Source organism: Pelobates fuscus, chromosome 1, assembly GCF_036172605.1.
Source record: "Pelobates fuscus isolate aPelFus1 chromosome 1, aPelFus1.pri, whole genome shotgun sequence".
NCBI lineage: Eukaryota > Metazoa > Chordata > Amphibia > Anura > Pelobatidae > Pelobates > Pelobates fuscus.
Window position 1 is genome coordinate 49,444,568 of NC_086317.1, and position 27,089 is coordinate 49,471,656.

General features: G+C 41.0%; 1 protein-coding gene across 9 annotated transcripts in view; it reads right to left on the reverse strand.

The window, feature by feature from the left end:
* Nucleotides 1–27,089, reverse strand: part of USP25 (ubiquitin specific peptidase 25) — a 96,495-nt gene that overhangs the window by 42,067 nt on the left and 27,339 nt on the right. For 4 of the 9 annotated variants that reach the window (XM_063448436.1, XM_063448499.1, XM_063448454.1 and 1 more), the window contains exons 3-8: nt 26,140–26,284; nt 23,604–23,727; nt 18,728–18,890; nt 7,354–7,440; nt 1,959–2,096; nt 794–870 (exon numbers count right to left, since the gene is read on the reverse strand). In XM_063448436.1, coding sequence (XP_063304506.1) covers nt 794–870; nt 1,959–2,096; nt 7,354–7,440; nt 18,728–18,890; nt 23,604–23,727; nt 26,140–26,284 — 734 coding nt within the window. Of the gene's footprint in view, nt 1–793; nt 871–1,958; nt 2,097–7,353; nt 7,441–18,727; nt 18,912–23,603; nt 23,728–26,139; nt 26,285–27,089 lie in introns of all 9 variants that reach the window. The other 5 variants (XM_063448427.1, XM_063448473.1, XM_063448444.1 and 2 more) reach the window with 2 other exon arrangements.

Sequence of the window (27,089 nt, forward strand, 5' to 3'; positions counted from 1 at the left end):
AGTATGCTATGTGCCAAACACTTGGAGAGGTCGGTACATATGCAACCGTTGAGAAATGGAGTCCAGTAAGAAAAGGCAAAATGCGACTATATTGTCATTTTGGCTACTAAATTTAAAATCTCTTCTCTGTTAAGCAGTTTTTTTTCTCCATATATTTAATTGCTAAATTAAAATGATTAGAAGACTCCTTAAGATGTGTTTTCTGCAAGAACCAAAACTGAAAACTGAGCAAGGTTATGTAGGCATGTTCAAGAAAATCTGAATTCTGTAGAACCTATAAATTGCTGTAGTGAGGCATAATACTAAGCAGTTATACTTCATATACATTTTCATAATCTTTTATCATAATTTAGTGTGCATCATTAGTATAACTGTGCCACGTCAATTTCTTTATACGGTTTTCTTTTGAGTGTTGACCAAGAGGTGTAGAGTAATGCTAACATTTTTATCCATACTGAATAACAAAAATTCAGTCCATACATGGTCATTCATAATGCAAAACCAACCATCTGTAAGCCAATATATTACTGTATGCTTATAGAACTACAGTACATACTGTATAACACTTAACACAAATACTGATCCTTTGTTGACCTTCCGCAAGTGTAGCTTCAGGTCTAAATAAATTAAAATAATTACATTTAAATAAATGGACTTCCAAAATCCTAAAACTTGACTGCAGCTCCAGACAGACTCCCACACTCCATGTACAAATAACTAATGTTCCCCTGAAGGGTACAGTTAGCACTAGAAAGAAAGTAGCCATTTAGAATGATTACGATACTTCTATTACCTTTCCTCTTCTGCTTTTATCTGGAAAGCATCTTCTAGCCAATCCAGTAGTTTGTGAGTGAATTCGCTTACATCTTGCTGGTAGAAGGAACAACCGAAACATAAGAGAAGGCGGAACCAAAAAAAAAAAAAAAAGACACACAAAAGTGTTAGTTTACTCACAGACATGTCTGAATATTTACAGCACATATACAAAAAGCTTAGGAAATTAAAGGGACACTCTAGTCAACTGAAAACCTACAGCTAATTGTAGTTATTCTGGTGAGTATAGTCAGTAAATGCAGGCTTTTTAAATGTAAACACTGTCTTTTCAGGAAAAGCATTGTGATTTGATGAGATCATCACTTCTGATGAGGTCATCCAAGGAGGCAGATCAGGGCCAGAACCAGCACCAGCATACTTGAATAAAGGTAAGAATTGACTATATTTAGCCGGTAAGGGGGCCCAGGAGGGCTAGATTGTGTTATAACACTATATGGTCAGGAATAAAGGTTTGTGTTGCTGACCCTATAGTGTTCCTTTAACCCCTTAAGGACCAAACTTCTGGAATAAAAGGGAATCATGACATGTCACACATGTCATGTGTCCTTAAGGGGTTAAGCTTACCATTACAGACTAGTAAAGAGATAAAGGTTACTATGAAAAAATGCAAACTGGGTAAACTGACATCGCCTTGAGTAGCTAGAATGCTCAAAAAACATGCACCAGAAGTAATAAAAAATGTAGGAGTCAGGGACTCTAAAATCGGTTCAGTGCTTAACTACTCTTGCTAGAGGCAACTCTTATTTTATCCATCACTGGGGTAGGGTGAACACTTATTGTGGTTGACTATAAATAAAATAGTTTTATGGAAGTAGCAATCTAGTCTGAATTATACAAATAGTTTAGAGTTCCTATTTAAATGTTTGATACAGCATATTACTCAAGTACACAAGACAAATCATATAATTCAATTATTTGTCTTGACGAAGTCCATCATACGATTCCCACTGAGAATGTGTGGTTCCAATGGGACCACTGGGTCCACAAGATATTGCAGGTATGACCAGTACCATCCCTAGCCATTTCCATATTGTGATAGGAGTCATATTAAATTAGAAAACAACATTTGTAATCACCACCAGTTCATGTACCGCACAGTAGGTGCATGTGGAATATCTGTTTACCTGCTGTGAATCATTTGATTTGAAAGCGTCTTTAAGTATCTCAACAGCTCTTGATGGATCCACATATTTCCGTTTAGAGCTGACAAGGAGCGAAAAAAGAAACCTCAACTCACGCATAAAAGGCAAATTCCTGTGTTCCTGCATTGGGGAAGAAATAAATGTATACATATTACAGAAGATGGCTCATACACAAAAGCAAAATGCTTTTGCTTAACTACATAAACACCCAGTATTGACTGCAGAAAAACAAACCCAATGACAAACTGCAATTGCAAGGTTTGACAGTCACGTGTACTTTGTCCACAACCTTTGCGAGCATGGGGTTACTGTAACACACAACATGCGGCAGAGTTGACAGACACTTCTAGAACTAAGAACACCATTTACATTCTATTTTTATTTCATTTAGGAGCCAGGGAAATGGTAGATTAAAAAAAGAAAACACACCAAACTTGTGCATATCGGAAGATATATAGTTAGATGCAAAATACAAACTGTTCTGATGAAAAAGTACATACAGAAACTGTGTCAAGTAATGGATGCAATAGCAGAAAACATTTTATTTGGAGGGAGGTTCCCTTTAAGACATGTTCTAACTGAGTCAGGATAAATATGTATTTGTGAGTACACTGCATGAATTCACTCATTAAATAGGTCGATATATTGGGATGTGGAAGAGAAAGAGAGGACCCCCAACGGGGGCCTAGATTGTGTAAAGGGACTTAAAAGGGGGTAACCGTAGAAATTAAATACATTTTATACAGAAAAGTGTCCAATGGATACAGAGTCCAGGGGACCCCAAAAAGTCCCTATAAAGATACAATGTTTTATGCAGTCTGATTAAAAATCTCAGTTTATTAAGTAATAATAAAAATATAACAAAACCACAACAAAAGAGAAAAAAGGAAACAAATACAAACTAAAGAAAAAACAGAGGCTATTAAACTCTGCAGTATACGAAGGCTGCTTGTAAATACTGTAATTAAGGTAGGAGGTAAACTATCCATAGTGTGAGCAAAACCATGCAGTGATTTAAAAAAAATATATATAGGCTTATTCTCTATTTTTTTTTTTTTTTTAAATCAACATTCTGTAGAGCAGAAATATATATATATATATATATATATATATATATATATATATATATTTAATTCTTTATTTTTCTTTGTGCATTTGATTACATAACAGAGTAACCTGTAGCGCCACAACAGCGGTTACAGGCGTTTCAATGGGGTACATTGTTATGGCAAGAATAAACAGCACATTTTTTTTTATAAAACAGGCTCGGAACATTTTTAAATTTTAAACATATTAAGTACAAGCTAGTTTTGCTCGTCTATTGTGTTAGGTCACGGTGGGGTCATCAAGTTGAAGACAATAAACGTGCTATGATTCTAACATATATAGAGGTGATTAGAGTCGATTAAACATTGCCTCACTTGCTAAAGACATCTGTCAGTGCCACGTCAGCTTGGGTAAGTACAGCAGTGTCACGGTTAGTCGCAAGCATGGAATTGAGCTAGTGGCAGGATTTTGTGTGCTGTATGGGCAATATACACTGGCTTATTTGATTCTGATTCTGTCTGGGTGCTAACTACATGCTTTATGAGCAGCAACAGGCTATATTAGCTGGCAATGGGTATTGATGCAGTCATATGCTTAATGAGTGGGTTGGGGTTAACTCTTTTGGAGACAGATGAGTGTGACCTTTGTTACAACAATAAGTCATAAATTGAATTAGCTTAAAACTTGAGAGATGGATGTGTGTGATATGTCAAAATAAAAGTGTGAGACAGTACGGCATGGAAGAGATCGTACAGGTGAATGACATACGGCAGAGGGATATATGTCATAGCTAAAGATCCCCGGGTGCTTCAAAACCTGTAGCCAGTCAGAGGATCTGGAGAAATCATAGTAATAATTGCGAGTTAGCCCATGGAAAGGTACCCCCAGACACCACATAGAGTCCTTTCAAATCCCACTATTTGCAGGATGCAGTCCCAGCATTGAGAAGGTTTGCATGCCCACAGCCAGACTGCCACCCAGGCCAGCCATTATTCAGCTCGGTAGCGAAGTGTGGAGTGTTGACGGTCGAGTTGGGACATTCGAATATGGTAGGTATAGAGGAATTTCCAGTGCCTCTGGTGGTTCGTCGGGACTCTGGAAGCAGTGTAGCTGCAGTGGTTCACATGCTCCCTGCCATGGGACCTTGGTGCTGATTGTTAGTCCCTCCGTTCAAGCTTCAGGAGCTGCAGGTTACTTAGATTGTGATATCCCGCTTTGCCTGCGGAGGGCGCCAAGAGCCCTGAGCTGCCTTCACCATGGAGTGCCAGGCTTCATCGCCATCTTGGAAGGTAAGTGAGACCTCTGACACTCTCAGGCACTCCCAGAGTCCCAGAGTGGACCGGAGACAGGGCCAGCACCTCGCCGATCAAAAGGTCCGGCCAGGAACTGACAGGCAGGATAGGGGGTATAGCACATGTTTTGACTCAGTGTCCGGGCCAGCACCTCTTGTTGCTGTGGGCTGTCACTCCTCAGCACCTGATGCCAAGCTGGACCACGTAAATGGGTCAAAAGGGTGGTTAGTTGCATGAGCTGGTTTTCCATGCGGCCAGCCAGCATGGTGGCTTGGCCCCGTCCCCTATTCTCTTTTTTAAATCACTGCACGGTTTTGTTTACACTATGGATAGTTTATGAGGGATTCTGCATTATACCCATGAGGGGAAACTCTCTTCAAATGGGGTTTAGTTAAGGGCTACTTTTAAGTTAGCATGCAAGGTTCAGCCTTTCCTCTTTAGGATTTGTTTTAAATTTTCTTTGGAGTAGCTTTCAGCCTTCATTTTATAATTTTTTTCAGATAGCGACCTTGAAGTGGATTTTTTTTAGGAAGTTTCTATGAAGGCTTAGCTGCTCTCTCTACTGTCAGTGACTATTTCCCAAGGATGCCTTTCAGGTGGGGGGGGTCTTTGATTTCTATTAATTGCCGCTAAACATCATAAGATCCATACTGCTCAGCAATTTGCAACAGCCAGCTAACCATTCATAAGCAAAATATATCCAAGGGAGTATTTGTTTAGGTAGAAGGTACTGACTTCTATTCATTTTGATAGGTTCTATAGTGCTCAGCATCTTACAGTAGTTGGTTAACCCACTGTAAATTAATAACTTTTTACCTACTATAATTACTTTGCGCTAGTGTAACCTGCATATTTATTTATTTCCTCCTGCCTTTAATTAAAGTATTTACAAGCAGCCTTCATTGCTTTAGAATCCATTCTACCCCTCCAATACTGCAGAGTTTAACAGCCTCTGTTTTTTTCTTTTGTGTGTATTTAGAAGTTTCCTTTTTTCTCTTTTGCTGTGGTTTTGTTACATTTTTATTATTACTTAATAAACTGAGGTTTTGAATCATACTGCATAAAACATTGTATCTATATAGGGACTTTTGTGTCCTCTGGACTGTATCTATTGGACATTTATCTGTGTACAATATATTGGGATATGCAACCATTGTGTGACAACGTATATATCACAGTTAGTGCTTTTGTCCATCTCTACGGAAGGAATTGCTACATCTATATACAGGTGATACTCGAAGAAAAAGTTAATTTATTTCAGTAATGCAATGTAAAAGGGAAAACTAATATATGAGATAGACGCATTACATGCAAAGCAAGACAGTTCAAGCCGTGATTTGTCATAAGTACGATGATTGTGGCTTACAGCTCATGAAAACCCCAAATCCACAATCTCAGTAAATTAGAATATTACATGCAATCAATAAAACAAGGAGTGTACATAGAATATCGGACCTCTGAAAAGTATAAGCATGCATATGGACTCAGTACTTGGTTTGGGCCCCTTTTAAAGCAATTACTGCCTCAATGCGGGGTGGCATGGAAGCCATCAGCCTGTGGCACTGCTGAGGTGTTATGAAAGACCAGGATGCTTCAATAGCGGCGTTCAGCTCTTCTGCATTGTTCGGTCTCATGTCTCAACTCTCTCTTGGCAATGACCCATAGAGTTCAGGTCAGGCGAGTTTGCTGGCCAATTAAGCACAGTAATCCCACGGTCATTGAACCAGGCTTTGGTGCTTTTGGCAGTGTGGGCAGGTGCCAAGTCCTGATGGAAAATAAAGTCAGCATCCCCATAAAGCTTGTCTGCGGAAGGAAGCATGAAGTGCTCCAAAATCTCCTGGTAGACGGCTGTGTTGACCCTGGACTTAATGAAGCACAGTGGATCAACACCAGCAGATGATATGGCTCCCCAAATCAACACAGACTGTGGAAACGTCACACTGGGCTTCAAGCATATTGCAGTGTGTGCCTCTCCATTCTTCCTCCAGACTCTGGGTCCTTGGTTTCCAAATGAGATGCAAAAGTTGCTCTCACCAGAAAAGAGGACTTTGGACCACTGAGCAACAGACCATGTCTATTTTTCTTTAGCCCAGGTAAGACGCTTCGGACGTTGTTTGTTGTTCAGGAGCGGCTTGACAAGAGGAATACGACATCTGAAGCCCATGTACAGGATCCGTCTGTGTGTGGTGGCTCTTGTCCACTCCTTGTGAAAGTCCCCAACACTTTTGAATTGCCTTTTCCTGACAATCCTATCCAGGCTGCTGTCATCCCTGCTGCTTGTGCACCTTTTTCTTCCACACTTTTCCCTTCCACATAACTTTCTATTAATGTGCTTTGATACAGCACTTTGGGAACATCCAACTTCCTTCGCAATTACCTTTTGAGGCTTTCCCTCCTTATGGAGGGTGTCAATTATGGTTTTCTGCCAGGTCAGCAGTCTTCCCCATGATTGTGATTCCTACTGAATCAGACTGAGAGACCATTTAAAGGCTCAGAAACCCTTTGTAGGTGTTATGGCTTGTTAGCGGATTAGAGTGGGACACTGTGAGCCTTGAATATTGCACCTTTTCACAATATTCTAATATACTGAGATTGTGGATTTGGCGTTTTCATGAGCTGTAAGCCATAATCATCACACTTATAACAAATCATGGCTTGAACTATCTTTCTTTGCATGTAATGCGTCTAGCTCATATATTAGTTTCCCCTTTTACGTTGCATTACTGAAATAAATGAACTTTTGCACGATATTCAAATTTTTCGAGTATCACCTGTACAGTACACAATGATTGTCCTCTAGTAAAATTAATAAGTAGTGCTTTGCATACTTTGTAGGCATCCAAACCTGAAGAAATTGTGGAAGAACGTAGCACACAAAACCAGATGATTTGTTTATTTTAATGGAGGTATGTTTTATGATCTATTGAAAGGTGTGATAAGTTCACACAGATAAGCCTAGAAGAAAAACAATTACACTCCCAGAATGTCACTGAGGGAAGACAACAGAAACAAACAATTCAGCATTTTACAAAAATTACCTTCTGGTTACGTGGCATTTCCTGGGCACTTGTAGGAGGAACATAGTTGAGGACCAGTCTTCGAAATTCCAACAGATTAAACAAAGACTTAAAAAAAGCATATATACACACATATGAATTAACTTAAAGTGGCTTTCAACACAATGTAAAATTACAAGTTATGACAAGGTAAAAAAGCAAAACAAACATAAAATGTAAATAATTGCTCACTTCATTAATAAGTACTTAAAGTTACCTGTGACATACAGACTGAGCTCTGTTTTTGAAACACAGATGATGAATTCGAAAGACCATTCTGAATTCATTTTTCCACGTTATTAAACCTACTTGTTTCAAAACAGTTTAGCTGCATATGGCTGCTGAAAATCAACTTACTGAACTTTGAGATGTCCTATCTAAATGAGGATATTGCCAAGTGCAAATTTAGTCTATCACAGTTTTTGACAGGCTAATGAAAGCTGGGATCATGATTTTTTAAATGGTTTAGAAAGTGTAAAATATTTATAAATAAAAAAAAAATCATGCAAACAAAGCTCTTACTTTTACAGTACATTACAAATTTACTTGCATAATTTTCCTACCTTTGGACCAATGCACACTTCAATGAGAGAAACGCACTTACAATTTTTAATTTTTACACTTATGTGCTAGAGCTCTGTTTCCGCACTAATAGTTTAATCAAAACTTAAAGATAAAATTGCATGACTGAGAGTGCAAGGAAATTAAATATTGAGTTTAAAAATACTGTCACCCCTGCCACCCGTCGGCGAGCGTATTCCGGGAATGTGCAGCAGTTCACAAGAGATACAACTGCGGAAACTCTGGTAAATCACCGTGGTCTTACCACCCTCAAAGAGGAGACAAATCACAATTTGCAGCCTAACGGAGAGTACCCCACGTACAGGGTCCTTAATAACCAATACCCTGAAACCTGTGGAACCATGAGGGGATCACCGTAGGGGACACACAATTGGTGAGCCACCTGACGTGTTGCTTTGATGGGGCAAGGGGGTCATGTGACCCACACCACCTACTCCCAATGATCCATACACCCAACTCAACAATACCAAAGAGCATTCCAAATCAAGAACTCAACAGATCATCCCTCCAATCAGTTTATTAATGATCAAGTTAATCCGAATATGTCTTTACTTAAACGTCCAGCCACCCTATGGGATACACCAATTATTATGGGAACTGTATTCTAAATAAAATTGCTGATTTTCCACAAGTTATCCATCAGTGGCTAAAATTATACTGCCTGAGCAGGACCATTCAGTTAGAACTGAATAGCAGTTGTATGATTTTTTTTTTTTTTAAAGTCTTTATTTTTGAGTGCAGTTATTGACATAACAATTTGCTTAGCCACAACAGCCATAGCGAAAGTATTTTGTGATGCAAACATGTGGCAATGGAGCAGATGCACAATTTTTATGATTATAATACAAGTATATTATTACAAACTTATGTACGGTCAGTTTGTCTAGTGATATGTGTGGTCATGTGGTAACTTTAAAGTTACTTCAGTGAGAGACCGTTGATTATGAGTCGTAGTACGGCTTCTTCACAGGTCGTGCACTAGTGGTCAGTTACTTAGTCAAGAGTGATGGGTGTGGGTGTCTAGTCTGATTACATCTCTGAGCTGTCCGCAATGGGGTCTGCCATATGAGTGTTCTCAGTTTAGTCGCTCTAGTCGCCCGTTCCCGTTAATTATAGCGTGCTTATAGTGATCGTGCTTACTTCAATCTGAGTGGGTGGATGCATATAGTGCAGAGTTTGGGCCTGGCGGCCGGAGAGGCAGGTGTGCAGATTAGTATATGCCTGCGAGTTTAAGGCCCCTGACCAAGGGGGTTACGGGGGGGGGGTGGGGGGGGGGAGGGTAGTAGTCGCCACTCCTGTGGTCTCGTTGTCCGATGTTATGGCCTGTATGAGTGTAAGTTAGGTCTGTCCCTAACTAAGTCGAGGTTGGGTAATAAGCGGTAAAACAAGTACATAAAAGTACATAAAAATCAAACCAAACTTTAACGTTAATATATAGAGCCTGAGTTCGTGCTTGTTAATCGTGGTCTTCCGTGCTTTGCAGGTCAGCCGTTCTTGGTACGAATGGTTTTATGGATGCGGGGTCCCAAGCCGTCGCTGGTGCTCCCGAGGTGGGGGGGTTGCTCGGGCATGGTAGCCCCAGGGTCCCCAGAAAGTTTGTCGCTTCAGCCACGGAGGGCAGATTATGTGTAGTCCCGCCATGAGATACAGTAAGGGAGCCGTTCGCCCCCCATCGGTAGGCCAGTCCTGCTGCCCGGAGCTGTGTTGTGACTGGGGTGAAGGACTTGCGGAGGAGCAGTGTGGGCCTTGCCAGGTCCTGGTAAAAGGTTAAGATTGAGGTTTCGAAAGTGAGAGGTGTCCTACCTCTTAGCGCTGCCATGATCTGGAGCTTGTCGGGTAGGGAGATGCAACGAAGAATTACGTCTCGGGCCATATTATGTTGAAGGGGAGAGTGGCCTGGGAGACGATAAACACTATCTATTGCGACCTTCTTTGCTACAGCGTGTGGTAGGATCGTAGCCAGTAGCCTCCTAATATAGTGGGGCAGCTCCTCCGCCGTAGTCGTTGCGGGGATGCCCCTTATTTTAATATGGTTCCTTCTCTGGCGATCTTCCAATGTGGTGATTTTATGTGCTAGTGTTTGTTGTTGCGTTTGGAGCATTGTGATAGAGTCTGTCACTGAGGATAGGTGAGATTGCACCTGTGTTATGGCAGATTCGGTAGTCTTGACTCTCTCCGACACTGCTCGTACCTCTCTTTTTAAGATGGCCGAGTCTGCTGCAAGCAAGTTGTGGATTTCTGCTAAGAGGAGTTTCAGGTCCTTCTTTGTTGTCGGCGCTGAGTCATCAGCTGCATCCAGTGGCTCGGCTTGAGTTACCGGTGAGTGTTTCGAGCCTCCGGGCTCAGTATGGCCTTGTGTAGCGCTCGTGTCTCTGTCGGGCGTATCGCTTGCAACAGGAGTCCGGGGATGCGTGGGTCTTTGGAACATGGCCCCGATATCCCTGCCATCCGTTGGGGCATGTGTTTTTTGTGAACGCCGGCCCATGCCCGGCATTGTTGTTGGCAATGCGAGTGGTAACGGGGTGTCAGGCGTCTCGGCCCAGGTCTGCGTGCCGCCTCCCAGGAGGTTCTCTAGGCTTTGCAGCGTGCGGTAAGCCCCGGGTTTGTATTTCTGCCGGACCGACTTTGCCGGTTGAAAGAAAGGCATCTATCGGTTCTGTCAGCTCTACGGAACCTGTTCGTGCTGGTGCCGTGACCGGATCGGGTTCGGTTCTGCCGTTATCGTTTGGATTTGGCTTGATGTTAGGGAGCTTCGGGAAATGGCGTCTGGTCAGGACGATTGGTAAGCCCCGCCCCTCCGCAGTTGTATGATTTTTGACATGCCTTTGTCTTTTTAACAAAATGTACATTACCAATAGTCTGTCAATTGGTTACCTTTTAAGATCAGCAGTATTTCTTTATACCATGACTAATTCAGCTATTCACAATGCCAGGCCACCAACAATGAAACACCAAAGCGCCAATGACCCTTAAATATATAAAAATACAGCAGCTCTAAAACCCCTCAATATCTACTTTTGCCTTTTTTCTTCCTATAACCGATAAGTTCTGCTGCCATTCAATTACAATTCAGCTAAGCTATTTTCAAACGGTTATCAAAAAAGCATTCAGTTCAAGCTGAAAATAGCATGTACCCATTCGTCTCACTAAGGTTTCAATTTGGCCGATTGTGAATAAAGTCCTCAGCCAAGGAAATTCCCTCGCAGAGTTCGAAATACCCAAATGAAAGGAGCAGAATTTACCATAACTATAGCATATTTGGCATTTAGTAAGGAGACCTGTAGATCGTTCGATCCTGGATTACACGTGTAGCCTGTGCCCACTGCAGAGAGGCTGTTGGCTTCAAAAAGTGATTTACTGCACAGCACAATGTACCCTCAACAAGAACATGCTCACGTAATAATGACCGCTACTGTGTCATGCAGTAAGGACTGTCAGAAGGGCTAAAACAGGTTATCAACAATTAGGCTTCAAACCAGAGAACATAATGGAGATTGGTACCTAAATCACTCATCTAGAGGTACAGGAATCTGCGAGTAACAGTGTTAAATTCATGACTGAGACAGTAACATTAACTTGAAGGTTAGTGCCAATTTTGACTACCTTGACCTTCAGACCAAATTACGGTAAGAGTTTTTCCTTGAACTTCCCTGCTTAAAATATTCACAAGTGAGAGATTTCAAAAAGCATTCAATTATATTTTCGAGAAGTTCTGGCAGAGCATGCTGAGGAAGCGATCCACAATGTCAGCACCAACAATTCAGTCTGCCCGCAGAGCAGCAGCTGGGAGACTCCCTTGCCGATGGGGATTTCAGCTGATTCAGCAGTCCGGACGTGGTCTGCACATTAAAGTAAATTAATGCTCCCTAAGATTTTGGGACCCCTGTCTGGATGGTCGACGTGCTCAGTAACTCATTCATGTGCGGTAAAAGAACACTCCAACATTAAAATTAAATGTACTTTGAGTGTTCCTTTTTTCATGCAGAATTAAGGCCCCATGCTTTCCAGCAGCAAAACCATCTTACTACTGCTATTCCATGCTGTCCTACAGAAGATCATCAATACCTAATCCAATGCTTCTCACAGAGAATGGTGCATGTGTGGTAACAGTATGCTCCTCACAGAGAATTACTGAATCCAATCTTTTTCTTTTTTTTTTTGAGAAGCCCTATCTACCACTTTGAACAATCGTTCTCAAAGCGAGTAAGGCAGGAAACCCTCCTCAATGACAGCCGGAAGGATACTGCGAACGACTTTTATAAAGTGCAATTTTCTCTTGAAATATGCACTTTTAGAAAATAATAAAGTGGGAAAATTGGTTAACCCCTCAAACACTTCAGCACGATGAAGTGATTTGAGACTGGAATGTTCATTTAATAGCCAGTCCACTCAAGCCAGCTTCAGCAATGTTCAAAATAAAACACTTTAAAACTCAACTTGCAACACATCAAGTGGTGTCGAGTTTAAAAAATGCTAACTGGAAAGCTTTAATATTATAGACCAGAGTAAAATAACTGAGAATCTGCCCATTTACCTTAAATTGCAGTAAACTCTTTGAAATGTCATATGAATAAGCAACTGCCTGTTCACTTCCTCACTAATGTGCAGGTACTTTACCTCCTCTTTAAACCATTCCCCAGACACTGTATGACAGACTGACTTAGAAGAATGATCTGCAAGCTGTTGTGTAAACTATCAAAGGATCTCTGTCTGTCGCCACTACTAATTAACTCAGCAGTAGCACTCTGCTCTGCGAGACAGAAATACACGTGTAGTGTCTTGAAAGCTTGTATTCTGTGAAAATGGGATTTCTTCTGGGTTTAAGCCTAGATTTAGGATCAACAAAAACACATTTTATATATCAATGTGAATGGTGAATTGTAAAAGTCCAATACGTATATCCATACATTTATAGATAAAAATAGAATTCACCCTTGGGGAAAAACATGTCTACAGTTGGAGTTATTAACTAAAGACCAAAGTGTTGAAGAACTGCAAAGGTTAGAACAAAATAACTTAAGGAGTACCTGTACAGCCATCCCATGTATACATTGACATTTACATTTTATTTCTGCATGGCAATTTTCCATATTTGCCGATTTATAAAGTGAATAAGCCACTATTTTTAATTACTATTTTAGTATTAATTTGATGCATGTTCTGTGTTTCCATAGTTCAGTTTTGTTTAACGATGCCAGAAAGTGTGGAATATACCAGCATTAAGTTTTAATCAAGCCGTGCTTCAGACTAAACAACACAAGCAAATAAATAAGTCCGTGAGTAAACAAGCTCTACCCAACAGCTGACAGCAGTGTCAATGGTCTGCCATCTGCTACAATCTGTTAAAGACTCGTGATGAGTTGGATTTCAGAGGAGTAGACCCATATATTGTAAACAAACTAAAACGCCATTCCCAAATAAACAAGACCGGCAGACAAACATGCCCATTTTATCAACTTTTTTCACACACACTGCGCATTTTTTTTATAACACAGACCAAGAAATTGTGTAATTATCAGGTTTCAAGTTGAACATCAAACTTTGTACTAATATGTTGGCATATTTGCAATTGAAGGTATATTTTTAAAAATGTTCTCAACATGTGCCACTGTCTCTTGATCAATGCAGTCTTGACTCACTGCCGTCTCTCGAGATCCTTCACTTAGACCTGCCTACATGGACACATAGCAGCCCCAGACAGCTCCCCCACAAAACCAACCCGAGACAGCGCCACATTTCCTTTCTGTAATTAGGCACCCAGCCTGCAAATTAATTTTGTTATAGTTGAATGACAATCAATCTTAGCCAGCAATTGGCTAAAAATATTGAAGTCATGCAACATAAAAAATAACAGGGTCAAATCTCACAGTGTAGGGCGGAGCCTGTGCCTGAACCGGAGCGGACGCAAGTCGCATCAGCTCCGATGTAATTAAATCGGAAAATACCCCCCCCCCCCCCCCAAAAAACCACTCACGCGGGCAAATCACCTGAAAGCACCGAGGGTGCAACCCCGATACGCCACATGCCGTTCTTCCAAGCGGCCAAGGCGCCAAGGAAGAAACGGAAAACCGGGGCCTACCACACCACCAAAAGCCTGGACCTGGCAGCACTGTTTGGCGTCTACACACCGCCGAGTACGACAGGAGAAAGACTGGCACATCAGGCCGCAAGAGCAGCCGAGATGGGACACAGGTCCCAAAAAATCGCCCCCACACACACCATCAGGGGCGCAGAACATCGCAAATATGCTCCAGAGGCAGCCTCTACCACAAATGGCGCCGCCTGGGAACAACAGGGCCGCGGAAGCACAGCAAACGCTCCACCGACCGAGACTAACACACAGCCTGCCCAGTCACACACAGGGCTTACCAGACAGGCTACAGAGGATGGATCAGCCCCAGTCACCCAGAGGGATTTCCAAAATTTGGTGGGAGAAATTAAAACCCTACTGGCGGCTAACGTGGCAGTCATAAAGGCAGACCTGCAGAGGGTCAATGACAGAGTGAGAACAGCAGAGGGAGACATTGCAGACCTTAAACAAGGTATGAACACGGTACAGGAAGCCATCCAACACCTACAAACCATGCAACAATCACGCTCAATACACCAAGCCGCACTGGATGACAGGTCAAGGAGAAACCATCTTAAGATAAGGGGCATCCCAGACACGGTAACCCCAGAGGAACTCCCACACTATGTGAGGCGATTGGTAGCCACCATCCTGCCAGCTGCACAAGCCAAAAAAAGTCACCCTGGACGGGACCTACCGCCTGCCTAAGTCCAGCAAGGCCCCAGCGACAACTGTACAGGATGCCATAGTGAGATGCTCACACTCCCACCACAAAATCTCCATCTGGTCGGCGCTGCGGGGTAAGACGCCGCTCATCTTCGAAGGCGCTAGCCTCACCTTCTATCAGGACCTCACAAGGTCCACCCTGCAGTGGCGGAGGTCTCTACAACCACTCACAAGCAAGTTAAGATCAGCTGGCATCAAATATCACTGGATGTCCCCCAGGCTACTAGTGGTGAACCATGAAGGAACGATACACAAACTTTCGTCGCTGACAGACGCCTCGACCCTCCTCACGGCACTGGGCCTACCATCCCAGGCGATGGCCGACGACGGACGGACAAACACTCATGGCTGGAACCCACACCGAGTTGCTCTGTTCGTTCCAGCCGCCAACCCGGTCTCTCACCCAGGGACTTGAACCCCTAAGAGACTACACATGCTTGCAAAGTGTTATGCCAGAGCCTGTTATAAGTAGTTCATAGATAGTTATTAATTATGTGTTAAAGCACTACACACACGAAAGTCCCCACAAAGAGAACCTACCACCTCTTGACTCACAACACCTGGAAACAGGGCGTTACATGGCAGGTGCCCGGCTCCACACCAGCCGGCTCTCCCCCCCGCCACCCCCTTGGTAAGGGGTACTACCTATGGAGGGCCAGTTCACCCACCCTCATTAAACACACAACAAGCCATAATACGATAGCTCCAAACTGAACAGCCCGACCCGACACATCCCTACCACCAATCCAGACTAATCAACACATAATCTCAAACTACACACTCGCAACCACCTCTATAACCCATCCCAGTTACACCACAACATTCACGTTCAAACAATTAAAAAGTGCAAAACAATTATCGGTATGACTGTTTTAACCATACAAATGCTTTATGTTGGTCAAACCCCGCTGCAGCTGTTGGGGCACAACGGAGAAACATGTTGGATGTCACCTTTAATGTGCACAACAAAAATAAAGAATAATAATAATAAAAAAAAAATAACAGTAAGTCCAGTAAATCCAAGCTAGCAGGTGGTAAGAAACTGCAATAATTACCATTAAGAGTTAACTCCCCTCTAGTTGCTGTCTACCCCATAGACATAGAACACATAGACGCCGCACGTCTATGGCATTGTGTGCTGAGCGGCGAGGAATGCGGCAGCCATCTTGGACCGGTTGCCGCTCTACTGAAGCCATTGAAGAACCCTTAGAAAGTCCATCTCACAAAAGGTAAGTGAAGGACTCGGGGCACTTAATACCCCTACCCCTACAGTGTCAATACCCCTACCCCTTAATACCCCTAGTCCTTAATACCCCTACGCCTACAGTGTTAATACCCCTACGCCTACAGTGTTAATACCCCTACGCCTACAGTGTTAATACCCCTACGCCTACAGTGTTAATACCCCTACGCCTACAGTGTTAATACCCCTACGCCTACAGTGTTAATACCCCTACGCCTACAGTGTTAATACCCCTACGCCTACAGTGTTAATACCCCTACGCCTACAGTGTTAATACCCCTACGCCTACAGTGTTAATACCCCTACGCCTACAGTGTTAATACCCCTACGCCTACAGTGTTAATACCCCTACGCCTACAGTGTTAATACCCCTACGCCTACAGTGTTAATACCCCTACGCCTACAGTGTTAATACCCCTACGCCTACAGTGTTAATACCCCTACGCCTACAGTGTTAATACCCCTACGCCAGCCTATCCCAGCACACAGTCATTAATACCCCTACCCCAGCACACAGAGTGTTAATACCCCTACCCTAGCACACAGTGTTAAATACACATAGTGTGCTGGGGTAGGGGTATTAATGATTATGTGTGCTGGGATAGGCTGGGGTAGGGGTATTAACGTGCCCCAAGTCCTTCACTTACCTTTTGTGAGATGGACTTTCTAAGGGTTCTTCAATAGCTTCAGTAGAGCGGCAACCGGTCCAAGATAGCTACCGCATTCCTCGCCGCTCAGCACATAATGCGGCGTCTATGTATTTTATGTCTATGGTCTACCCGACATCCACAAGAGGGACTTCCGGGTCGTTCGGCAACCTCTGGTCGCCTAAAGGACGCTGGACGTCCTTATGCTATGCATGGGGACAGATTTTTCCAATGGGGAAATCGTCATGCGAGCATGACCATTGTCGCATTAAGTCTCAGGAGCAAAGGCGGACCCGAGCCAGCACCGAGGGAATAAATCATACTTGCTACCTTCTCTTCAGACCACCATTTTTTGGGCAAGTAGACACACGTCATATGAAAAGGAGCAAAAATTATATTTTATCAACACACACAAATATTTGTTCATAAGATCAAAGATTTCTTTTTTTTTTTCCCCTTTATGTTTAATTTTTGTCCCCAGTCCTGGGTGTAAGCTGTTTGATGTAGTCTCACCCACCGACCTAATTGAATGCTTTACTTTAATTTGAAAACCATAACACTATCAATCTAACGGTAAGGGAATATGTGCTTCGTTAATTCATGTATCACTTGTGCAATGGGATTCTCCATGCTTCTCAGATCTTTTTTCCCCCTTAAAAGTTCTAGTGGCCACAAATGGGTGGATCTTTCCACAGCCAGAAGAACTTGACATATCGGAGGGGGTGAGGCGCAGTGGCCACAAAATATGAATGGGCTAGCGGCCATGTTTGAAAACAGAATTTGGTGTAATACGGGTATTTCTCACATGCATGCAAACTAAAAATTTCATACACATTCCCAAACATATATATGCACCATAACTACTACAACTTGTATTATTGTCTTACTTTTTGAATCAGAGCTCGGCAGATTATCTGATAGAGTGCAGAAGATTCACAGCTGCACTGTCCAACCTTGGACAGCTAGGCAAAAAGTGATGGGTTAAACCTATCCCAGCCAGGCAAGGCTTTAAGGCTGAATGGCTTTGCACAGACAACACAAAGTGACTGTTTGGCATTACAAGAATGACTGAAGAAAGGACAGACTTTGGGTGCCAAGAAGAAACACATTTTTAACAGACTGCTCCAAAAGCAGTTTCACAGAAAATGGGGGGCTGCACCATACCCACTATAAAGAGAGTCTCTTTCAAAATCTACAAACATAGATATTCTTTAAATAGGATATTAGATTCAAATGACTTACTTCTGTCTATTTTAAAGACACGCAGACAATAAATTTAGTTAACATAAAATATCCTGACTGTCATAATCCCCAGTGTTACAGCATTGGGTTTCACATGAGTCAATATGAGATCACTGGCTTATTGAATTACTACATATGCTCCTGCTTTTATTTCTTCATCTAAAGAGTCCACTGACTTAATGGTTTTGTTGATTCATTTGTGCTAGCGTTTTAAAGGGCATGTTCTAGTTCTAAAACCTCTGCAATATCAACATATAATTCTGTAACAGGATCCACTTATTCTGATGCTCTCACTTTTATTTCTGTTGTAAATTGACAACACGAACATGTAATATTCCTTTCATAGTTTACAGTAAAAGCAGCCTCTTGTTTGTGGCCCTCCATGGCATTCAGAAATGCTGCAGTGATTTAATGAGATTGCTGCAGTCACATTCCTAACTTGAGGCACAGTACACTTTATACAACAGAATATAGCCTAAGATCAACATTATCATTAGGCTTGTTCCATGCTTCCACAAGTCAAACAGATACCAATGATTCCATCTTCCCCTTAACAACAATGGACTGGTGCAATAAAATGTGCATTTTACTTAGAATGAATGTACCAAAGTGATTAATGGGGAATACAATTCACAAAGATTTGGGTTGCCAAGAGCAGCCATGGCTGAGCTTGTATATGTTATTTACATTTAAAGCTACAATTTGCAATCAACCTCCCCTAGGGTTGGTACCTGAGCATTATTGCTCCCCTGCATAATTAGCTTGTATGTAAGGCAAAGATTTTATAGTTGTGAAGTCAGCTTACAAAAAGTATATATATCTATCCCGATTTGCCACTTATCTTACCTGGATGACAGCGCTGAACCAACAAGTGTTTCCAACATTCTTTAGACCAACAGGACAGCTGTCTTGTCGTTTTCGGTCATAGGGATTTGGCGAGTCACTCCATACCTCTGGATGCGTCCGTTTCAGACTTGCTTTGTTTTCCGCAATGCTTGCCTCTAAAACCCTTTCAGCACAAAAAATAATACTAAGTGTTTAAAAAAAGAAAAAGAAAAAAAAAAAAAAAGTAAATTAAAGCAAAAAAGACAGCATTTGGATACTTCGGTACCAACAGCACTTAAACCTATGCATATTCCACCCTCCCCACCCCCCACCCCAGATCTTAACCCTTCCCAACATTAGGGCCTGCCATGCCATCCTAAAAAAGGAGACCTTTAATGCTATTATGGCATCATAGCATCCAATAACGGTCAGGCCCTCCCTGCAACCTCTATACTTACCTTCCTCACTGGATCCGATCCGGGGGCAGGAGGGGTATGTCTGACAACCAAGGCAGTCAATCCCGCTACTTCGAGTCATGTGATCTCGACGACACTGCGATCTCATGTCTCGGATCGGCTGGATTGCAGTAGTGCCTGCATGGGGAATGCCTGGGTTGTCTGGCAGGTCCCCAAAATATTATTGGTAAAATCACATAATATGTAAAATAAATAATCCATAAATATACACGTAGAATTAAGTTTCATTTTTATATCTTTATATTGTTTTCATTGTAAGTGTATACATTATATATATATATATATATATATATATATATATATATTAAATACACTTAGAATGAAATTTATATATTTTATTCAAGCTCGCACCCTGACTGGGTAACACAAGGCAGAACAATACTGGTAATGAAGGACCCTCACAAGGGAACACCACCGTCCAACTACCGACCAATTACCTGCTAAATGGAAGGTCCTGTCAGGCATCATAGACTCCAAGATCCATACGCATGAGTCAGTACATGAGTAATGCTCAGTAGGGGATTGGAAACAACACAACACCAACTACTGGTAGACTACAAGAAAGTCTAGAACACTCATGGATACTGGAATGCTTGGCTCTATACAAGGACAACAAGACAATAAGAGCCTTCATCAAGAACTCGATGGACAAGTGGAAAACAACTCTAGAATCCAATTCCAGGATAATAACACAAGTAAACATCAAATGTGGCATATACCAAGGTGATGCCCTATCCACAATGCTGTTCTGCATAGGCCTCAACCTCCATAGTAAAGATCATCAAGAAGAGTGGATACGGTTACAGATTCAAGAGTGGAGCTACCATCAGCCACCTACTCTGCATGGACGACATCAAGCTGTATGCCAAGAACGAGTGGGACACTGACTCACTGATCCACCAAAGGACATCAGAAAGCCGTTTGGACTAGATAAGTGTGGGCAGATGATAGCAACAAGAGGTAAGATGATCAAGCAAAAAAGAAGTTCAAGTACCAGAAGGCCATAAAGGAGATGTAGTGATCTTGGGTAGTCTTGTCCGTTGTTCAAGGAATGCTAGGTTTTCTAGGATAATTTTTCTTATATTTGTTATGACATTTTAGGGCAGGGATTCAGGTTGGCAATCTCTCCAGGTATGGATGTGGGTATAGGAATTTCTTCTTCCTCATGGCACATTGTTGATGTTTTCTGTAGTCTGTCTTATTCCAGCTGTGAACCCATCTTCCTCTTCCTTATTCCAGCTGTGAACCCATCTTCCACGATATTCAAACGTTGTTTAAACAGCTGTTTTGGTGTTATGGTAGATGACGGTCTCTTATTCATCCATAGTTCCTACATAAATTTCATGTAGCCCCTCTCATTGGGTCTGCTGTTGTAGTAGCATCCAAGTATATTTTATAATATAGTAGATTGATAAATTATTTCTATGTACATACTTCTCTCTGAACACAATGTATTGTTTTAGCGCAGTAAAACATATAATCATTGGTGAAAGGGCAGTTAATGCGTGAAAAATGCAAAAAAACTAAAATACAAAATAAAAACAAATATGAACACTAAGTTTGGCCAGGGAATGTGACCAACTGGCTACTAAAAAGGCTGTACATACCCCACTTTGAACACCCTAGGTTGTCTACTTTTGGAAATAGTAGGTCATAATGCGGGGAATTTTGATTCCTGGGGTGCCATACAGTCTCTAAGACAACATAGGCCCAGCAAACCAATCTGGCATATTTCAATGTGTATTAACTGAAATATGAAAAACCATATATTTGACCCTGTAACTTTCCAAAATCCCATAAGACCTGTACATGGGGGTACTGTTGTACTCTTGAGCAATGTGGTCATGTGTATTTTATGCAGTAAAAGCAGTATTATAACATTCAGTTGAACAGAGATATAGCACAAGTTCCAGGTTTTGTTTTGGTTCCAAACTTGTACAATTGCCTCTATCCTTAAAGGAACTCTATAGGCACCCAGACCACTTCAGCTCATTTAAGTGGTCTGTGTGCATTGTCCCATATCCCTGCAAAGCTAATTATAGCATTTTTTTATTTTTTATTTTTAAATAAACTGCAATATTTAGCACTGAAAGGTAACTGACTTTTTGTCGCCTGATGTCCTAACAATATGCATGAGGGCACCCAGCATCATCGGAATCCCCATGGGAAAGAGCACAGCTATTGCCACGCATGTGCATTAGGTCACCTCCACCAGCTAGTGCTGGACCCAAGTAAGTTGTAGAGAGGGTTTTTAACTCCTTCTGCATTACGTAGGGGGGGAAATCTTCTTAAGTCAAGACCTTTGTAAGATATGCAAGATTTTTTCCCGCATATAAAACTCAAGATACTAGAACAATAAAGGGCACTAGTGAGCCTGGTTCTGGATAGCCAGCTTACATTTATTAATGAACATTAGCAAAGTGAAATTAACAGAGCACAATAAAAAGAACGAGATGTTTTCTAAACAGCAAGTGTCTCAACTATTAAACATGCATCACATGGCTTTATATGAAAGATCAAAGATAGTACTATACTTTGGAAATTCACTAAATCACTGTCAAAATAATACAGGGAGTGCAGAATTATTAGGCAAGTTGTATTTTTGAGGATTAATTTTATTATTGAACAACAACCATGTTCTCAATGAACCCAAAAAACTCATTAATATCAAAGCTGAATATTTTTGGAAGTAGTTTTTAGTTTGTTTTTAGTTATAGCTATTTTAGGGGGATATCTGTGTGTGCAGGTGACTATTACTGTGCATAATTATTAGGCAACTTAACAAAAAACAAATATATACCCATTTCAATTATTTATTTTTACCAGTGAAACCAATATAACATCTCAACATTCACAAATATACATTTCTGACATTCAAAAACAAAACAAAACCAAAATCAGTGACCAATATAGCCACCTTTCTTTGCAAGGACACTCAAAAGCCTGCCATCCATGGATTCTGTCAGTGTTTTGATCTGTTCACCATCAACATTGCGTGCAGAAGCAACCACAGCCTCCCAGACACTGTTCAGAGAGGTGTACTGTTTTCCCTCCTTGTAAATATCACATTTGATGATGGACCACAGGTTCTCAATGGGGTTCAGATCAGGTGAACAAGGAGGCCATGTCATTAGATTTTCTTCTTTTATACCCTTTCTTGCCAGCCACGCTGTGGAGTACTTGGATGCGTGTGATGGAGCATTGTCCTGCATGAAAATCATGTTTTTCTTGAAGGATGCAGACTTCTTCCTGTACCACTGCTTGAAGAAGGTGTCTTCCAGAAACTGGCAGTAGGACTGGGAGTTGAGCTTGACTCCATCCTCAACCCGAAAAGGCCCCACAAGCTCATCTTTGATGATACCAGCCCAAACCAGTACTCCACCTCCACCTTGCTGGCGTCTGAGTCGGACTGGAGCTCTCTGCCCTTTACCAATCCATCCATCTGGACCATCAAGACTCACTCTCATTTCATCAGTCCATAAAACCTTAGAAAAATCAGTCTTGAGATATTTCTTGGCCCAGTCTTGACGTTTCAGCTTGTGTGTCTTGTTCAGTGGTGGTCGTCTTTCAGCCTTTCTTACCTTGGCCATGTCTCTGAGTATTGCACACTTTGTGCTTTTGGGCACTCCAGTGATGTTGCAGCTCTGAAATATGGGCAAACTGGTGGCAAGTGGCATCTTGGCAGCTGCACGCTTGACTTTTCTCAGTTCATGGGCAGTTATTTTGCGCCTTGGTTTTTCCACACGCTTCTTGCGACCCTGTTGACTATTTTGAATGAAACGCTTGATTGTTCGATGATCACGCTTCAGAAGCTTTGCAATTTTAAGAGTGCTGCATCCCTCTGCAAGATATCTCACTATTTTTGACTTTTCTGAGCCTGTCAAGTCCTTCTTTTGACCCATTTTGCCAAAGAAAAGGAAGTTGCCTAATAATTATGCACACCTGATATAGGGTGTTGATGTCATTAGACCACACCCCTTCTCATTACAGAGATGCACATCACCTAATATGCTTAATTGGTAATAGGCTTTCGAGCCTATACAGCTTGGAGTAAGACAACATGCATAAAGAGGATGATGTGGTCAAAATACTAATTTGCCTAATAATTCTGCACTCCCTGTATTGTGTGATTTTGATAGGTCGCCACTACAAATCAATACATGTATGACTTATCTTCAATGGAATAAGGTTACGATCTCAGGAAATACACGGTCTCGCCCCGCCCCCCCCCATCCAGTACTTTTTGGTGGTTTTAAAGAAAAAAAAAACAGATTTTTAAATGTAATAATAAATAGTGAATCCTAATGAGTCAGTGTGCGCTGCATGTTATTCATGGAAATATTGCTGATTTTCTAAATATTGCACTGGAATCTCTTGCTTAACCTGACAAGCTAAACAATATAACAAAAACAATACCTTACCTGCTAATGGCTTGTTCTTCATCAGTAATTCCTGTCTCTCTGAACGTCCGGTTTGACTCTTCCAAACTGAGTGCAATCGCCCTTTGAAGGTCATCTTTATCATCTCCTGTAAGATCAATCACGTCTAGAAAAAGGGGGGGAAAAATTATGGACTGAAAATGAGACAAAACACAGTTGATAGTACTTGGAGTATCTCCTTAATTATTAGAGTCACCTCTATGCATTGCAAAAAGGTAGAATTGTCACTGCAAGGTGAAAAGGCACTTCACGTGGGTGCTATCTGATAATCAACCGATTTTTTAAATGGGTCAGAATTCGTATACAGAACAAGTCGGTTTGTGTTGCCATTTTCCTTGGATGCTTGACTAAACATGCCTTTAGCAGAAACAAATGCCAGCTGGCTTTAATAAAAAACAGTTCTGCCAACTAGATATATTATCCAATCGATAAAAGGATGATGATAATAATAATGAAGGTTGGCGGTTTAAATTATAAAATCAAAAAGACCAAAAAAAAAAAAAATGTATATTCTTTCTCCATCACATCATCTTAAAATATCAGAGCTAAAAAGACAGATTTCAGGGCTCTGGCATCAACTCACAAATGTGCAACTCTTACTGTCAAAGTGTGTGTTTGTCTTTGCTGTAAAGAGATCTCCCATGCCCTGAAGCAATAAATCTCTTTGTTAATAATAAAAAAAAAAAAAAAAAGCATTGAACAAAAATGTACTGCCATAAGTTACACACGTGAGGAAAGGTTACCAGAGTGCAAATATAAAAATATAAAAAAAACAATGCTGTTCCGAATAACTTTATGTTAGATTCTCCTATCTTCCCAGGAAGTTATTTTCCAGCTGACATTTTAATCAGATTAGAGTTTAGTAAAGAAAGGGCGGAGGTTGTAAAAAAACTCAATGTTATGATGGTAATTACATTTTGTAAACAGAGGCGTGGTATCCATTTATCACTAAAGGATATCTACATGAAAATGTAGAACAAGATTTAGCATCCTCGAAAGACATAGAACTTTCAAGTCAACTTTGCTGGTTTACTCAAAGGGGTTTTACTGGGAATAGTGAAATATTGACAAGGGAATGGCATATTGTAGGAGTTTTTAAAACAAAAAAAAAATTAAATATCCAACACTGCTACTTTAGAAATAGGCTACTTTGGCGGAGAATATGAAATCCCCCTGTCAATTGTCTACCTTTACTAGATTACTGAATAGCTTTCTCCCTATTTCATCACAGGTGAACTTTGGGAACACGACTGCAAATCAGCCAAGAGATTCCAATTGGCAAGCGAGAGACCCTATCTACTAGTTATTATTGTAAAAGCACTTATGATCAATGGTATTCCATTACCAAAAAAAGGAAGAAAAGAAGAATCATACGTTGGTCATAAATACAGGTTGCTTTAGCTCTCTGATAAATATGTAATAGTCAGAAAAACCAGGTGGTCTGATCATTGAAAAATCCACACTTTGCCAACAAATTAAAGGACCACTATAGGCACCTAGACCACTTCAACTTAATGAAGTGGTATGGGTGCCTGGTCCAGCTAGGTTTAACCCTTTTTTCTATAACCATAGCAGTTTCAGAGAAACTGCTATGTTTATATTCGGGTTAATCCAGCCTCTAGTGTCTGTCTCGTTGACAGCCGCTAGAGGCGCTTCCGCGCTTCTCACTGTGAAAATCACAGTGAGAAGACGCCAGCGCCCATAGGAAAGCATTGTGAATGCTTTCCTAAGAGACTGGCTGAATGCGCGCACGGCTCTTGGAGAAAGAGGTAAGTTTAACCCCTTCCACCCCCTAGAGTCCGGTGGGAGAGGCACCCTCAGGGCACTATAGTGTCATTAAAACAAGTATGTTTTCCTGGCACTATAGTGGTCCTTTAAGACATTTTGAGATACCTTGCAACATTAGGATCACACAACAAATCAGAGATGTAAACACTGGAGCAACACAGCAGCAAAATTAGGTTTCCTTGGAGGTATTCTACATTATTGTTAGAAAAAATATATATATGCAGACGAAAGTGCAATGTATGCTTACTAAACATACTTTTAGAAAAGTGATCCAAAAAAATGTCAAATTCAGTATTGGTCTGCATATATTCTATAGTTAAAAGCTTCTTAATTCATAAAAAGAATTTAAAATCTACTTTAGAAAATTTAAACTGTACACTGTCCTATATAAATTATCAAAGCAAAACATTAAAATTTAATTCTAAGCTCTATAACCAACAATCAAGGTTAAGTTGAGATTGCTACTGTTGTCTTATTTTAAAACTAAACATAATACAATGAACATAAAAAAATAAAAAAAAATAAAACACAAAATAAAACTCAATGCACATATAGAAAGCATTTTTGGTTCTATAAATTGATACAATGTCCCATTTACATGACATGTAATCTTTATTACACACCATTTTTCATTTATTTGTTCGAACACTGGTGGCAGCTGGAAAAAATGGCATGTTACTCACAGTTGGGCAAAAAATAAAATTAACCTTGGAAGACGAAAAACACCTACTTGTGTCTGCCTGGCTGCCCACGCTGATGTATCTGTCATTATTCGGGAGCGCCGTTTGATAGTAGGTTGCTTCTTCCTGCTGAGGAAGCTTGGCATTCTTCGCAGTAAGAAATGCAACTGCTAGCTCCAAATTTCCATTGCTGTCCTTTAAGAAGAAAATAAAAAAAGAAAGAAAGAAAGAAAGAGGAAGAAAAAAAAAAAAAAACGTAATTCACTGAATAGAATAATATACATATAAAATTATATACATGAAGGCAGCAGCATGCACCCACATCCTTTTCTTTTTTTAAATGTTCTCTTTAATAATTCCGCCTTTTCACAAGTCTATTTTTACACTTTGAGGGGAGGTTTTTGAAAACACCTTAAAATTTGATTATAAAATCTATCTGCGACAGGTTTGCAGATAGATTTTGTTAAATATTTTGATGCCCCCCCACTAGCTTGTAATGGTCAGGCTGTCATGTGGTGGGCTACACACATTGCCTGAGCGGAGGGTGAATGGTTTTTGTCCAATCCTTGTTCTTAACAATCTACGCACTATTAAGTTCTTCTGTAACAGAACATTTACTCAAGGCAAGCAAAAATAATTAATAAACTGTGCCTTATGTAGAATTGAGCGTGTCCCCCACCCCCACCTGTTATAATTCTGGTAAATCTACTCAGCCTTTGTTCTTCTGACATTGATTAAACAAGCACTAGGTTTTCAGTATTACTATCATTATAGAAAAAATTTTACTTTCTGCTGTCAGGGTGAGAATGAGCTTGTACACAATGAGGTGCAGATTCCATAGAACCAAAAGGTTAAGAGCGCTTGGTTTACCCATCTTCAGCACTCGCAGCCAATTGCCACTAGCAGTGCATTGAGCTGTAATGATTATGTTGCTTAGAATGTCCTTTTTGAAGCAAAGCCATCACTCCCAGAGATATGGCAGTTCCTTGTTTTTCTTGCC